The 14,409-nt window shown below is 39.9% G+C and overlaps 1 protein-coding gene across 4 annotated transcripts; it reads left to right on the top strand.

Annotated features, from left to right (window-relative positions):
* Nucleotides 1–2,907: 2,907 nt before the first annotated feature.
* On the top strand, nt 2,908–14,312 carry rxrbb (retinoid x receptor, beta b). Of its 4 annotated transcripts, none has more exons than XM_049584993.1 (12): nt 2,908–3,078; nt 4,397–4,590; nt 5,231–5,384; nt 5,630–5,809; nt 6,228–6,281; nt 8,249–8,406; nt 8,607–8,736; nt 11,515–11,641; nt 12,104–12,145; nt 12,244–12,335; nt 12,425–12,530; nt 12,614–14,312. In XM_049584993.1, the coding sequence occupies exons 2-12, from the start codon at nt 4,450–4,452 to the stop codon at nt 12,759–12,761; spliced, it is 1,332 nt and encodes a 443-aa protein (XP_049440950.1). In that variant the 5' UTR covers nt 2,908–3,078; nt 4,397–4,449; the 3' UTR covers nt 12,762–14,312. The 4 variants fall into 4 exon arrangements, with proteins under 4 accessions (XP_049440950.1, XP_049440953.1, XP_049440951.1 ...); XM_049584994.1 differs by having other exon boundaries at nt 2,914–3,069; XM_049584995.1 differs by lacking the exon at nt 2,908–3,078 and adding an exon at nt 3,133–3,307.
* The last annotated feature ends 97 nt before the right edge of the window (nt 14,313–14,409 follow it).

The following is a 14,409-nucleotide window of genomic DNA, read 5'->3' as shown; positions in this document are numbered from 1 at the left end:
TATAAGGTATAAAACTGAGCTGCACAGTAAACTGGGTCTACAATGACGTTAGGGCGGCCTAAAGTATCATGTATTAACATACCTTTTTAATGGTGCATTCAATACTAAGGCACTAAGGTAATAATTACTGGTACAGTCTTAATAGCACGTAAATGTTATCTGACTAGTTTGCCTCATCGTTATGGACATGTGCTGCAGAGTTATTTAGCATTGGCTAGCTAACATGATTGCAAAGGTTTCATGGGTAAGAGTCAGTATATCTTTAATGTTGTGTGCTGTAAAATAAGAGGGTTTTTTTTTTTTAAATAATTTTAGTTAACATATTTTAAAGCATATTTTAATTCTTTGGGAAAACAATCAAACAAAACAAAGACAAACTTAATTTAAAATTTAAACGACGTAACACTAATTTGAGGACCCAGGGTCAATGCTCTGTCATTATTTGGCAACAGGTTGCATTTAACATTACACATAATTACACTACATGCTCTGGAAGTTACTTTAAAATCACCCCACCCTGCCAGCCCTGGAGAAATAACATCCAGTCCGAGTGTGACTTTTTATATCTTGTCCATCAGTGACAGGGTTCGTCAAGAATGAAGGTGAGTATGTTGTTGTGCATGTAAACCTCTTTTCAGTGTCTCCCTTCCCACGTCCTACATTGGAGACAAACACTGACAACGGTTTAGGACAAATCTAACACATATTTTATTTCTTAAAATATCTCAGTTGATGGAGAACGTTAGCAATTATGTATATCAGGGGTGTCAAACTCATTTTAGTTCATAGCCACATACAGCCCGACTTGATCAAGAGGGCCGGACCGATAAAACCATTGCTTAACCTCTAAAATAACAACAGCTCCATTTTTTTTCCTTTCTTTTCTGTAAAGAAGTACATGTACATTTATAAACGTACATGTGTTTATAAGACAGATGAACAGCCTGGGATGTTGTAGGAAAAATAAGTGCAGTTTCAATAATATGTCTCAGTTTTCCCACATTCAGTCTACTTCTCACTGTCATTACATGTGCATTTATCCATACTAATACTACCACTGATATTGCATTAGAATAGAAGTTCAATTCAGATTCTTTGGTACTGAAGCTGCTGATTGACAATATTGTGCACGGTGTTCAATACCTTTAAGTGTCGTGGTCATTTCAACACCTCCTAGGCCCCTTAGTTTGTGATGTCTCGGTTTAAACTTGTGTTTCTGTTCCTTTTCCGGAGATCCACAGTACTCACATGAGGCAGGGGAAAAGTTTAATGAGGTTTATTGAGACTACAAAAAAGAAAAACAAAATGACAGGTCAAGTCCTTCCAAAATTATGTCTTTTGTGGTCCACTACCGACTTGATGTCCTATTTCTATGTATTCTCATCGTATTCAGGTTATCATACTTCAACACTACATAACACGATCGCATCATGTTGTCCACAATATATAATATATAATATATAAATATAAACATAACTCTAGCAGTCAACTACTATACACTATTCAAAATATACAGAAACTGTTGTGTAAACTTAAATATCGTCAGAACCTATATGATGTATCATATCAACACCAATTTTCTTACTACATATTAATATGTGCTGAAGTGGCTTGCTTTTTTAGACAACTAAATTCGGGTCAGGGTGGGAAAGCCTCTGAAGCAGCATTTTACATGAAGCAGATATTCACTGTTTAACCTGCTCCTAAAACCTTGCACCTCTTAGCCTAGTCATCTAGTGGGCCGGATTGGATCCTTTGAAGGGCTGCTTCTGGCCCACGGGCCGTATGTTTGACACCCCTGATTTATATGGTTGGAGGTTTGATCTCTGGATCCTCCTATGTGTCCATGATCACTACACTGAGAAAAAGGAGTTATTGAATCATAAAAATCATTCACTAAAATATTAGATGAATTCACTTAAGTATTGACAAAGCAAAAGTAGTCAATCTGAAAAGAAAAGCAGTATTTTTAGATCCTGTTTACTGGAAAATGTTACTGTCTAGGGGTTCTGCATCTTACATGAGGGCAGCTCTTGTGACAAGGCTGTCTAGTTTCCCATGAGGTTTTTTTCTTAGAAAGTTTGGTGACAACATGAACATTTAAAACAGTTTAATCGTGTGAAAAAAAAGTAGATCTTGCTTGACAGAAACTGCAAGTCACTTCTGTACTCAAGTGTTAAAAACGTGTTGAGACTGATTAACTGTTTGGAAAGTACAACTCATTGTTCACTTGACAGCAAGGAAGTCTGAAGACGACCTCAAAGCATTACAAAAACAGAACACTGTGTTAAATATTTCAGATGGTGAAAAATGATACCCAACAACATCATTGGAGCATTAAAAAGTTGTGCAACACTGTTCCCCTCCTGTCATAGGCAAAAGCATTCCAGCACTTCTTGTAGGTGTGGCTGTCCAAGAGTTGGCTCAGATTAGATCTGCTGTGCCAGAATTAGGCTACCCAAAAAACACAGCATGTCTGTACTGAATGTACTGAAATTTACCATCTCATACTTCAGTGTTTGTATATCAGGACCTCATCATGACCAGAATAACTATGTCTTTTCCCTTTATTTGTTCAAGTAGGGATCTTGTGCCAGTTATATGCAAATATGCAATGTGTCATTTTCCATTACTTCGCCCTGAATACATCAGTCTTGTACCCTTTTGTTGGTTGTTTGTTTTTTGGAAGGTCGTTTATTCCATTTCAGGACAATATATGGTGCAAAAGGAAAAACAAGCAGTAAATGTAATCTATCATGATTTTAATGCATTTGTTCGAGCAAAATAAATAAACATATGAAACACAATTAAAATGAGCAAAAATCAGAATGATGAAATAATAAGTGAAGCGGAACATGTACTGCAGGAGTGTCATATGACAACGCTGTTATGGGTGGTCCCATGAGACATTTTGGCTCTAGGGATACTGGCACTGAGCCACCATGGCCTGTAAACAACAACAGCAGCCGCGTCAAGTAGAAGTAAACTGGATCTGAGTCTCGGCCTGTTGTCTGGCGCTGGTCTCATTACCACAAGTACAGTAAGGCTGTTTTCAACAATGCGTCGAAGGTGTGTCTGGTAAGTATTTCTAACCTTCAAACGACCACGAGCTATTTTGTCAGCAACCGCTTCTCCAGACCAAACCTGCAGCGAGCTAATGTTAGCCACATTAGCTAGGTTAGCCGTAATCGCAGCTAACAAGCTAACCGAAGGTAGCTAGAAAACATTGCGCTATTTGTGCCGATTTATTCAAGTGGTTTGATGAGCGTCGAGTTACTAAGCGCTACACGTCTGGATGACTAGCGGGGTATGTTTTTAGTCTAGTTTTACGAAATGTTACAGAGTGTACTATTAGCCAGACATGGGAACCAAAGCTAACGTTAGCTTTCTCAAGGGGCTTTCGAGCTTTTATGGGTTTGCAGCTAGCTAGCTAGCTAGCTAGCTAACTAACTAATAGTAAAAGCAAGCGTAGGACATTATTTATGTGTTGCGGTCAGTAATGCACTGTATTTGTGTTTACTTATTAAAAATACTCATAGGCAGTGGCACTTCTGTTTGAGGTTAGAGATTTACATTCACTTAATACGGTTCTCGGATTAACGTAAATGTCAACGTTACTGCGTATCGTTAGCAGCATTTAGCAAACGTGTAACATTAATACGATGCCAACAGCGGCCAGCTAGCGTTAACAACACTGATTAATGTAAGCAGATCTTAATGTACTTTATGTGTTGTGCAGGTTAAACAACGATTCTCCAACTATGCTCAAAACGTTGCTAAATCTCAGTGTTTTTTCTTTTAATTTGATTAAGTTAATCAGGGCGAATCTTGTAAAACAATTTGTATTTGGGGCGTCCGATTAGCACATAAACAACGTGGTTTTAATCACAGTCCGTCCAACACGTCACTCTTTCTGTGTGACAGTTAATGCATATGAGGTTTAATTTCGAGTTTTTGTGTGACAGAGAGCTTGACTAACATTTCTTGTTGGGAAATGTGGTAGTTAACTGCAGTGTGTCCTCAGACTATGGTTACAACTAAACACTAACGATAGTTGTCTTAAGGAGACAGTTGTCTATAAATGTTCAGAAACAGTGAAAAATGACATCTAAATAAGTCCAGGCTGTGTTCAAATGTCTTGTTTCGTCTGACCCACAGTCCAACACCCAAATATGTTCATTTGCTAATTATTTAAAATAGAGTAAAAGCAGCAAATCCTTGGAGCCAGAGGCTGGCAGGCAGCTTGATATATGGTAGAAATTATTAATAAATTGTCAAAATGGCTCATAGTAAAATTCTGCTGATTGACTAATCATGTACATATTTGAGCTCTACTGGAAAGACTTTTTTCCAGCTTATTCAAAAAGCTAATTACATCCTTTTGTGTCACCCTCAGATTGATATCCTTCAGACGGGACCTCATCCTCTCCACTGGGTAGCTTACTCGCCATGTCCTCACAGCAGCCCAACAGTTCAGCCTCCAACAGCCCCACCAACGTCTTAGGATCTCCTTTCTCAGTTATCAGCCCCTCACTCAACTCCCCAGTGGTCTCACCCTCTTTGGGATTTGGACCCATCAGCAACAGTCAGGTAACTGAACGCCATCAGAAAGTGTGTGAATTGATGTTGTGATGCACTTCTGTTTTGTATTTAAGGGATTCAATTGCTGTAGGGTACTGGTGTTTGTTTACATGGGGCAGAGGCTACACATGTGTTTTTTTTTTGTTTTGTTTTTTTTTTGTACACTGCAATGAATGCCTTTACACTATATGCAGTGTAGTGAATTGTCAGAAGAGTAAGTGCATTAATAATGCTAAAATAACCAAAGAATCAGAATCAGAAATACTTAATTGATTCCCAGGGGGAAATTGTGATACAGTTGCTCTGATGTAAAGAATAAAGAATTACAAGAAGTAATAGTGAATGAAATAGAAGTATGTAAATATAAAGTAGTAACATGAAAAAAAATATGTAAATTAAAATGAAATGGAAATGAAAATGTACATTTAAAAAGAAATTGGATGTGCATTATGCTACAGTGTGTAACACTAGTACTTTAGATATAAAAATATTAAAAATAGAATATATGTCGTCATTGTTCTGACGCTGTAATGGTGATGTATAACTACTACATACACATCAATGAAATAAAAGTAAATAACAGTTGTCATTTAACTAGCTATCACAATATGTTAATTGTTATTATATTTTTGCTGCTCCTTGTATCCAGATCTCTTCTTCAGCACCCATATCAGGGATGCACTCAATCAGCAGCTCAGAAGACATCAAGCCTCCATTTGGCCTGAGGCCCATGCCACCTCATAGCCCTGGAATAATGTTGTCTCAGAAACGCATGTGTGTCATCTGTGGAGACCGCTCCTCTGGTGAGTGAGTGCACCAAGAGTGGGATTAGCAAAAGTGAAACATCAGCTGGAGACTGTTTTATTTTATTTAAGTGTAGATAATCCCCTGCTTTCAGATGTTTTTGCCTGTGTTTCCTCAACATTTAAACAAAATGGACATGTTACTAGTAAAAGTCAAAAATGTATGCCAGACTGTTGCCTTCACTTTGATTTTTCTCATCAGCCTCTAACTTGACTTTTTTCCTTTTCATGTGTGTAATTTACAGGCAAGCATTATGGAGTGTACAGCTGTGAGGGTTGCAAAGGTTTCTTCAAACGAACTGTGCGCAAAGACCTTAGCTATACCTGCAGGGATAACAAAGAGTGCCTGGTCGACAAACGCCAGCGCAATCGCTGCCAGTACTGCCGCTACCAGAAGTGCCTGGCCATGGGCATGAAGAGGGAAGGTATGCAAGGAACAGGGTAGCATTAGAGGTACAAGTTCATTTTGAGAGCCTGTTTGGCTGTTAAAGGTTTAGGAACACATTTTGTGCGAGTTGTCTCAACTGCAGCAATACAAAAGTGACAAACATTGGAGTTTCTTGCAGCAGAGAGTTAAATATACATTTTCAGAATGATTTAAACATTGGCAGTCAATTTGATTTCCTAGAATAACTAATTATACTAAAGGAAGCCCATTTAAATTGATTAAGTAATATTGGATTAGTACTATTTCTGGAGTAGGTGAGGGTGGATGCTAGATTAGTCAGATTAAACAAGATAAAGAGTAGAGACGAGTGTATTGGGGCTGGTTTATATAACTAACCCCTCTCCATCTCTTCTCTTCATTTTCTCCTATTCTACCCTTTCTCCATCTTTCAATAGTGATCAAACATGTAAAGTGGATAAAAGAAGATGGAAAAGATGAGGGATGGATGAGTATGCATTGAAATTTTAAAGATACTGTATTTTTATGCTACTTCAAGAATTAGCCTGTTGTGTTAGACATGCAAAATCGTTAACTGGGGGATTTATGGGTAAAACCCAGAAATGATGGAGAGCGAGGATGGACTGCTTTGTAAAGTAAGCAGTCAGACAGTTACAGTTCTTTATTAAATGTATGTAACTGTATTTAAAATCTGAGGTAGTGAAGTGGTGTTGAGGCAGCAAAATATGTAACGATCATTCTAGTTCAGGCTGCAGTTCATAGGCCACAAGGACAGTTTTAAGTATCTTAAATGTATAAGTATATGATACATGTATTGGGAGAGCTGCTGCCTTCATACTAGGTCTGTGCAACTCAAATATTGGCTCCATATTTAGGCCCATAAAGTGTCTACGCTCTGCTTTGCCACCAGTTAAATCACCATTTCATAGGGCTGTACCTGGCTCCAAATTATGTCAGTTGAATCAGATTTGGCTGATCAATATTAGACTATTCGTTCCTGTTTTTCCATAAAGAGTTTGAGAGTTTGAACTGGGTTCAGTGGGATGTTCAGTTTAACATTGATGTCACATAATACAGTAAACAAGCAACCTGCGCTAACAATTATCAGAACTGTGCAAAAAAAATTTTTTTTGCTGCCACTAGATGACAAACAAAAGCCAGAGTCTGTATTGTATTAAGTTGCTGTGAGCCGTAAATTCACCACTTCTAAGCAGAAGGCAGAAGATAATGTTATTTTGGAGCCTTGCTGCGCAAAGCCTCTTCTCCTTCAGGCAGCAGCCTCCATGTCTGCAGCAGCGTGAAAGTGAAGAGCGCTTATTCTGCAGCAAATCTGGGGACCAAAACATCCCCAGAAGTAGCCTGAACTGCAGACTGATGGGCAAAATAAGAAAAAGAAAAAAGACAGCTTCAGGCAATCTCAGTCGACTGAGGGGTCTCCGACTGATAATTTGAACCTCCAGCTTTCAGGGGGCAGCTCAACACTGTCAGTTTAACAGTGTCTGATCTGCCAGTGAGATGGGTAGATTATATGTTAGAGTGCCAGTATTTTCAAAGAGACTCTGACAGCTCTGTTGTGTTTCTCCCCTCCCAATTTCATTGAGGGAACTTAGAATATTTTGGATCAGACAACAGTTTTTGTTCTGCCACCTCACTGAGATCACAGTCTCCTTTTTGGTTGATGTGTAGACAGCAAAGACTCTCTCTCTCTCTCTCCCTGTTTTTGTTTACTGCTATTAAGATTTAACAAACTTCACATGCTCCTCTCAGTTGTCCTCATGGTGCTTCGTGCTCTGTACTGCACCACTCTGGATTAATGCTACCATTTCAGTTGGGGTGGGAAAAGCAATAGATTCTCAGATGCATTGTGATTTTGTCTGTAACGACTTAGTATTTGATTGTGAAACATTAAGCTAATGCATGTAAACTAACTGGGAGGCATGTTCATAACAAACTCATGCATGTAACTTCAACCTGCCAGTTTCTATACTTCTGTTTACAATGGAAGTAGATTCATCTGGCTTTTGTCATGATGGATATTTATGTTACTATACAGTAGAAAATATATAGAGATGAGAAAATGTTGAAAGATGCATTGAGAAACATTTATAATCTCTTCTTCCATCCTTGAATCAAATCAAACCTTGAGGAATGTGCTGTAGAGATTTCCAGCCCCAGACTTCTGTCATAATTGACAATAATCCACTGAAAGCAACACTTTTCAAATTAATTACTGCTGTCATGATTACAGTTTTGGCAAGACAGTTTTTGATTTGAGCAGGACTTTCTCAATGTAGCAAAAACCCTGCAGAGAGGCAGAGCATTTTGCATAATATCACTCTAACCCTAAAGTCATTGATCAGATTCATCAGCTTACATTTTTCATTCTTCAGTATTCATCATCTCATTTCTTTTCTCCCCCCATCTCCACTACTGTGTCCTTGTCCTCTGTCTGACGCAGCGGTCCAGGAGGAGCGCCAGAGGAACCGCGAGCGTGAAGGAGAGCTGGAGTTCAGCGTCGGGGTGAATGAGGAGATGCCCGTGGAGAAGATTTTAGAGGCAGAGACGGCTGTGGAGCAGAAGACTGAGCTTCACTCTGATGGTTCTGCAGGCAACTCTGTGAGTGGTTACAACACGGCCATTAATATATCACTTGCTCAGTCATCTATTTTTTCGTAAACCTGTGTTGGCTTTGGGCCTCATGTTTTTAGAACAACCTTATTAAAAACATGCCCATGACTACAGACTTACTGTAATTGCTGGAAGTATTTGGTTTTTGTGGTATGACTAAGACAACGTGATGTATTGTTTGGTTTCAGCCCCATGATGCAGTTACCAACATCTGTCAGACTGCAGACAAACAGCTGTTTGCTCTGGTTGAGTGGGCGAAGAGAATCCCTCATTTCTCTGAACTGCCCCTTGATGACCAGGTCATCCTCCTGCGTGCAGGTACGATCGAGCACCCACAGTCATGAAACATTTGTATGAAACATGGAGATCCACACTGGGGATGGGCAACCCAGTATAGACCCTTTAGAGCCAACGTCACAACTAGGGATGGGCATCAATTTTCGATTAGCGATGATTGATTGTTAAGGCTTTTGATCGATCACAAATACTTTTGATCGATAGTCGCAGTGTTTCCCCTACAATGCTTGGCATAGGTCCAGTGAGCTGCTGTGCCAACGAGACCCCCCGCCCGGCGAGTCACCGTGCCAATGAGACCTTTCCGCTCGGCAAGCACGGCGGCTCGATGGGCCTACGAGACCCCCGCCAGACCTATGCCAGGCAAAAAATCATTAACAGACTGAGGCTCTCATCGCTCTCCAAAGCCTCGGCGGCTTCTTTTGAGGCCTCTGAATACACTGCGCCATTGAAAGACGGAGGTTTTGCTGAAAACTGAAGCCTGTAACTCTTGCTGGCAACGGTTCTAAAAACCCAGGGGTGAACTGCGCATGCGCGCCTTTCTTCCTCTTTGGCCTGGGGGGTTGAAGCTCAAAACAGGGGCAGCTGCGCTCTCTTGCGGCGACAATCTGCACTGCACTCTTTTGTTTTCTCTCTTTCGAAATACTCGCTTATCAATTAATCAATAATTGATCGTTAATTTTTTTGATGATCAAATAATGAATTTTGATCGATTGCCCATCCCTAGTCACAACGACGTCATGTTAGTAGCTGGAGGCAAAACACGACTCGCCACCAGAGGGCTGTTGGTTACACAGGAGTCTTAAAATGTTGTCTTTTTGTGCTATTGTGAGCCAGAATAGAAGGGGTCATAACTCAAAACTTAAATTTTATCACAATACCAACCACCACCGTCTGTCAACAAAAACAAAGACAACTGTAGTTAAATGCGATAAGACAACAGGACTGGATGGAAACAATCATCAAAAATGCTCACATGTGCAGCGCACACTTTATATCAGGTTAGGGAAAGGGTATTTACTGTTGTAGGGATGAATAACATTATGTGTCTTAAGGGTTATCATGTCCACCTCATCAGAAACTGGGGAGGTATTAAGAGGAATACTGGATTTTTCTGTCACGCTAACTTTATAGCACATTAGCTAACTTTAGCTTTGATAGCAAAACAAACTGGAGGAAACCGTTCAAGTGACTTCCTCCTATGTAAGATTGCCATAGTAATCAACCACAGAGCTGACCACCTTCATCATCGATCCACTGAGTGAGAGCATATGGGTCGGCCAGTTTGGTCAGTGTCAGAGAGTCACAGAGTGACCTGACATGATGAGTTCAAATATTCAGTCTGACGCTCTACACTAAAATGAGTAGTCCTGTTGGTCGAAGAAATGGAGCTTTATTTCTATATGAATTAATGAGCCGTAAAGTTAATCACACATTCACTCCACTCCGCGCCGTCTCTCCTAGCACCTAGAGTGTGCACTGCCACTTTGGGAGTGTGGTGCTCTGTATAACGGAACGGTACCTTCAGACAGCGCTCTGATTACAAATGGGCCAGGGCACTCCAAATTAATATTTCTGAATGCACCACTCACATCATCTTCCTCCATTGGCTTAAGACAAGCCAACAGAACTCACTAGCTAGCATTAGCTAATGTCTGTGGAGAATTGTTTTGCCTCCAGCTAACCCCAGCCCACCAAAAAAGGTCATACTGTTTACTAACAGTAAAAGCGTCTATTAAACAGGCCCCTGGGCTAAATTATTAAAAACCGTAGTATTGATATTCTCAGACGTAACCGGTTCCCCTCTCAGTACTGGAGGAATTTAAAGAAGTAAATGTCCTGTTTTGTTTTTGCTACACAAAAGTTATCTTGCACTTTTTATCTAATTAACTTTGTTTGTAATTTGCAATAAGATAAAAACATTTGTCTATGATAAATATTTGCAAGTCCCAATCCAGAACAGAGGTCTCTCTTTGGGGTCCTGTCACATGTGAAAGACGTGGGGACCAGCTCTCTCTGCCCTTCTCTCTCTCTCTCACACAAGCACACTCACACACCCTGCTCTTCATGACTGTGGTGGAGAGAGCTAAGCACTTAACACTAAATCAACCAATAAGAGTACCTTATCAATAAGCAGTATTGGTAAGAGAAATAGTACTGTTAAATCTTAACAGTATACCCATCCCTAACCCACATTCTGTCTTTGCATGTTTATCAGAGGCAGATTCTGAATGTTGTATTACAAAGTACAGTTCTGACAGAGTAACAAGGACACTTGTTTAAATAGCTGTCATGTGTTCAGTGTAAAGCTCAGTGATGCTGTTAAAAGCTGAAGCCTGTAAAGTTGAGTTGTTTCTGCTCTTTACATCAAATCTAGGATAGAAAGAAACTGCAAAGCAATTTTTGTGAGGAGTACAGAAGTGTTTGGTAACTGTAGCCTCATACAGGTTGGGAAACGTGGGCGGAGTCACCTGGTGTAGAGACATTGTGTTGCCGTTACTGTTGTCAGGTCCTTGTTATGTGTTTGGTGATGACCCAAAGGGGTTTGCTGTCAGTAGTAACTATAGTTTGTAAGTGTGTTTCCATGGCGCTCTGGGTCAGGACCCTGTGGAAGTGAATCTCACAGGGAACAGATAGATAGTTGGCAAGAGTTTACCACAGTGGGTATGCATCCTGACTCGAGGAGAGTCCCCTCTGTGAAACAGCTCTTCATTTTGGGTGTAATGTCACTTTAAGAACTGCTGAAGTTTTTTTCCACTGGTATCATTACTTAACTGTGTTAAATTGTATTTCCTTTGTCAGGGTGGAATGAGCTCCTCATTGCCTCGTTCTCCCATCGCTCCATCGCTTTGAAGGATGGCGTCCTCCTGGCCTCCGAGCTGCAGCGCGACGGTTCACACAGCGCAGGAGTTGGTGCCATTTTTGACAGGTACACGGATAAGACAAAACACCGCCAACTGACTCAAATAAGAAAGGATGGCAGAGGAAATACCTGCACACCAGCACAACTGGGCTGGAGTTTCACAGGCTGAGATCAGTGCAAAAAAACCGACAGTTAATTCAGAACGTCACATAAAGAAGGTGCTCAAAGTGCAAAAAATAATAAAAAGCGATTTAAAAACAGCAGCAAATGTTTCAGTCCTTGACTGGCATGATGATGACAGTGAGCCTTTTCCCAGCTGTATTGGTGCGTGGGTATCTCTTCTGATGTCCTGTCTTGGTTGTCCATTGTACCATCACACCAGAGATTAACTTAGTTGTTGCTGTAATTAGGTGCAGTTTCACAGCAGCCTTAAGATATAACATACTCAAATATAAATTGCAGCTGATAGTAATACCTTTATCTGTGTTTCTCATACGTCTGTATAGTAACTGGTTTTGTTTAACACAGGGAGAGTGTGCAGAGTGCAGAGGTCGGCGCCATATTTGACAGGTAATTTTACACTTTTGTGATATTTCTGAGTGTCTTTGAGTCATCAAAGTTAGTGCAATTTTTACTCAAAAATCATTGCAACATCTGTCATAATTTAGGGTCCTTACGGAGCTCGTCAACAAAATGAGAGATATGCAAATGGACAAAACAGAGCTGGGCTGCCTCCGAGCCATCGTCCTCTTCAACCCAGGTGCCTGTGCAGTGCTGATCTCTTAATAAGAAAGCTAACATTTTATAAAAAAGGATGAATCTTTATGTGTCTTGTTTATTTTCTTGCAGATGCTAAGGGGCTCTCCAACACTAGTGAGGTGGAGCTCCTTAGAGAAAAGGTCTATGCATCATTGGAGGCCTACTGCAAACAGAAATACCCAGAGCAGCAGGGAAGGTAAATGTCCTCAGCTGTCACAAGCTTTTGTTTTAAAGTATTAAGTATTATCAAACTGACAGTCTCTTGTTTGCTCCCTGCAGGTTTGCTAAGCTCCTCCTTCGGCTGCCAGCACTGCGATCCATTGGCTTGAAGTGCTTGGAGCATCTCTTCTTCTTCAAGCTGATCGGTGACACACCTATTGACACTTTCCTCATGGAAATGCTTGAAGCTCCCCATCAGTTGTCTTAGATAGGAAACGCGTACTGTGGTTAGGTTTAGATAGCTGAAGTCTGGGAAGCTGGAGTGGGACTGGAGTGGCACTTTAAGTTCTTTGAAGATTTGTCAATTTGTCTCACTGCTGTCTGGGTTACACTTATTTTAGTGCAGCACAGATTTGCTCTTTAGACCAAACCCAGGGCTTGGCATGATCTACAAGCTGGTGCTATGTGTTGAATTAACTTCATGAGTAACTATGGTTTAAAAAAAAAAAAAAAAAAAGTATTTTTAAAAATGTAAACATTTACATATTTCCCTCACAGGAGCTATAATTTGGGTATACATTTTTATATAAGCTTTTTAAACACCTCACACGTCAAGCTTCGGTTGTTTCTCCAACTGAGCTGATCCCCAAAATCTATTTTTTAAAGGAAGGCAACCTGAATCATGTGTATGCATCAAGGACATAGTCTCCTTTTTCTAGTTTCTAAATTAAGCCAGCTCTAAAAGAATATAATCGTACCAAACAGTCGCCGGGAACTGTGTCCAACAACAGCTCTGAGTTTACTTGTATTCATTGCAGACGATTGAATCCTAACAGTGACCCTGCAATAGAAGACGAGTCAGTGGTTGCAGCTGTCAGGTCCGACTTGTCCGCGTTGATTGAGGATCAGCTTTATGTGTCTGGTAATATACAGTTAGTGTTGTTTACTTCTTTGCCATTTTATAAATCTAATCACTTTGTGGTTAACGATTAAACTGCACTGCACACTTGCTATGTACTATTTCTAAAACACACTTTGAATGAACGCCCGTCAGGTGTTTGTATTTTGGTGCTATTTCAGTAATAATTTGACTTTATTGGTGCAGATGCACACCAAAACCACAAACCTAAGAAAATATGCAAAACTGAAAAATCCCTTTGTTAATCTTTGTTTAAAAAAAAAATGTAGCAATATAAAATGTAAACAGCATAAGAGCTTTCTGCCTGTCAGTCATTCAGGGGTTTTACAAAGTAAATCATGTCTGGTGGAAAGGGAATACTCCATTTTGTAATTTATCTATACAATTCAGAGGTACTGTGCAAAAGTAATTGTTCAGGGAAAAATGTACATTGATAAATTTGAATTATGATCAGGATATACAAATTATATAACTCTTAATATGTGCCCTTGTTTTTTTTTTTTTTTTAGTTTTCAGCTAGTATAAAGCAGAACATGTCTTGGGTTGCACTGGATTTGCTGAGACTGTTTCAGCTGATTTTTATTTTTTGTGCTTTTTTTTTTTCTTTTTGATGCTCAATTGTATTTTCCAACCTTTTCCCCCCTTTTTTGTAGGTAGCTGTCGTGTTCATCATTATGTCTCTGCAATTTATAAAAAGCAAACCATAATCACATTTAGATCCATAACACCTGTGGACGTATAGGAATTTTAAACAAGACCAAATGAGGTCTGTATGACGGCCATGTGTAAACCCCAGATGAGCTATATTGGTGAAGCTTGTCATCGACCTCTGTATGCTCTTGAATAAAAGTGACTTGAAGCATGGGTTGTGTGGACTGAAAATAAAGAGGCTTAAGTTTTTCTTGTTTGCCGTTTCTGTCCTAAAAGTGTTAGATGGGATACTTTGTTTTCTAAAAGAGCACATTTGCAAGGTACAGTACAAAAAAAAATAGTCAAA

This window comes from Epinephelus fuscoguttatus, linkage group LG8 (assembly GCF_011397635.1).
Source record: "Epinephelus fuscoguttatus linkage group LG8, E.fuscoguttatus.final_Chr_v1".
Taxonomy (NCBI): domain Eukaryota; kingdom Metazoa; phylum Chordata; class Actinopteri; order Perciformes; family Serranidae; genus Epinephelus; species Epinephelus fuscoguttatus.
The sequence above is the reverse complement of the archived record's forward strand: the minus strand, read 5'-3'. Positions and strand labels throughout refer to the sequence as shown.

Coding starts and splice junctions, on each gene's coding strand:
- rxrbb (XM_049584993.1), top strand. CDS start 4,450: ATGTCCTCACAGCAGCCCAACAGTTCAGCCTCCAACAGCCCCACCAAC. Junction 4,591..5,230: donor GACCCATCAGCAACAGTCAG/GTAACTGAACGC, acceptor CCTTGTATCCAG/ATCTCTTCTTCAGCACCCAT. Junction 12,336..12,424: donor CATCGTCCTCTTCAACCCAG/GTGCCTGTGCAG, acceptor ATTTTCTTGCAG/ATGCTAAGGGGCTCTCCAAC.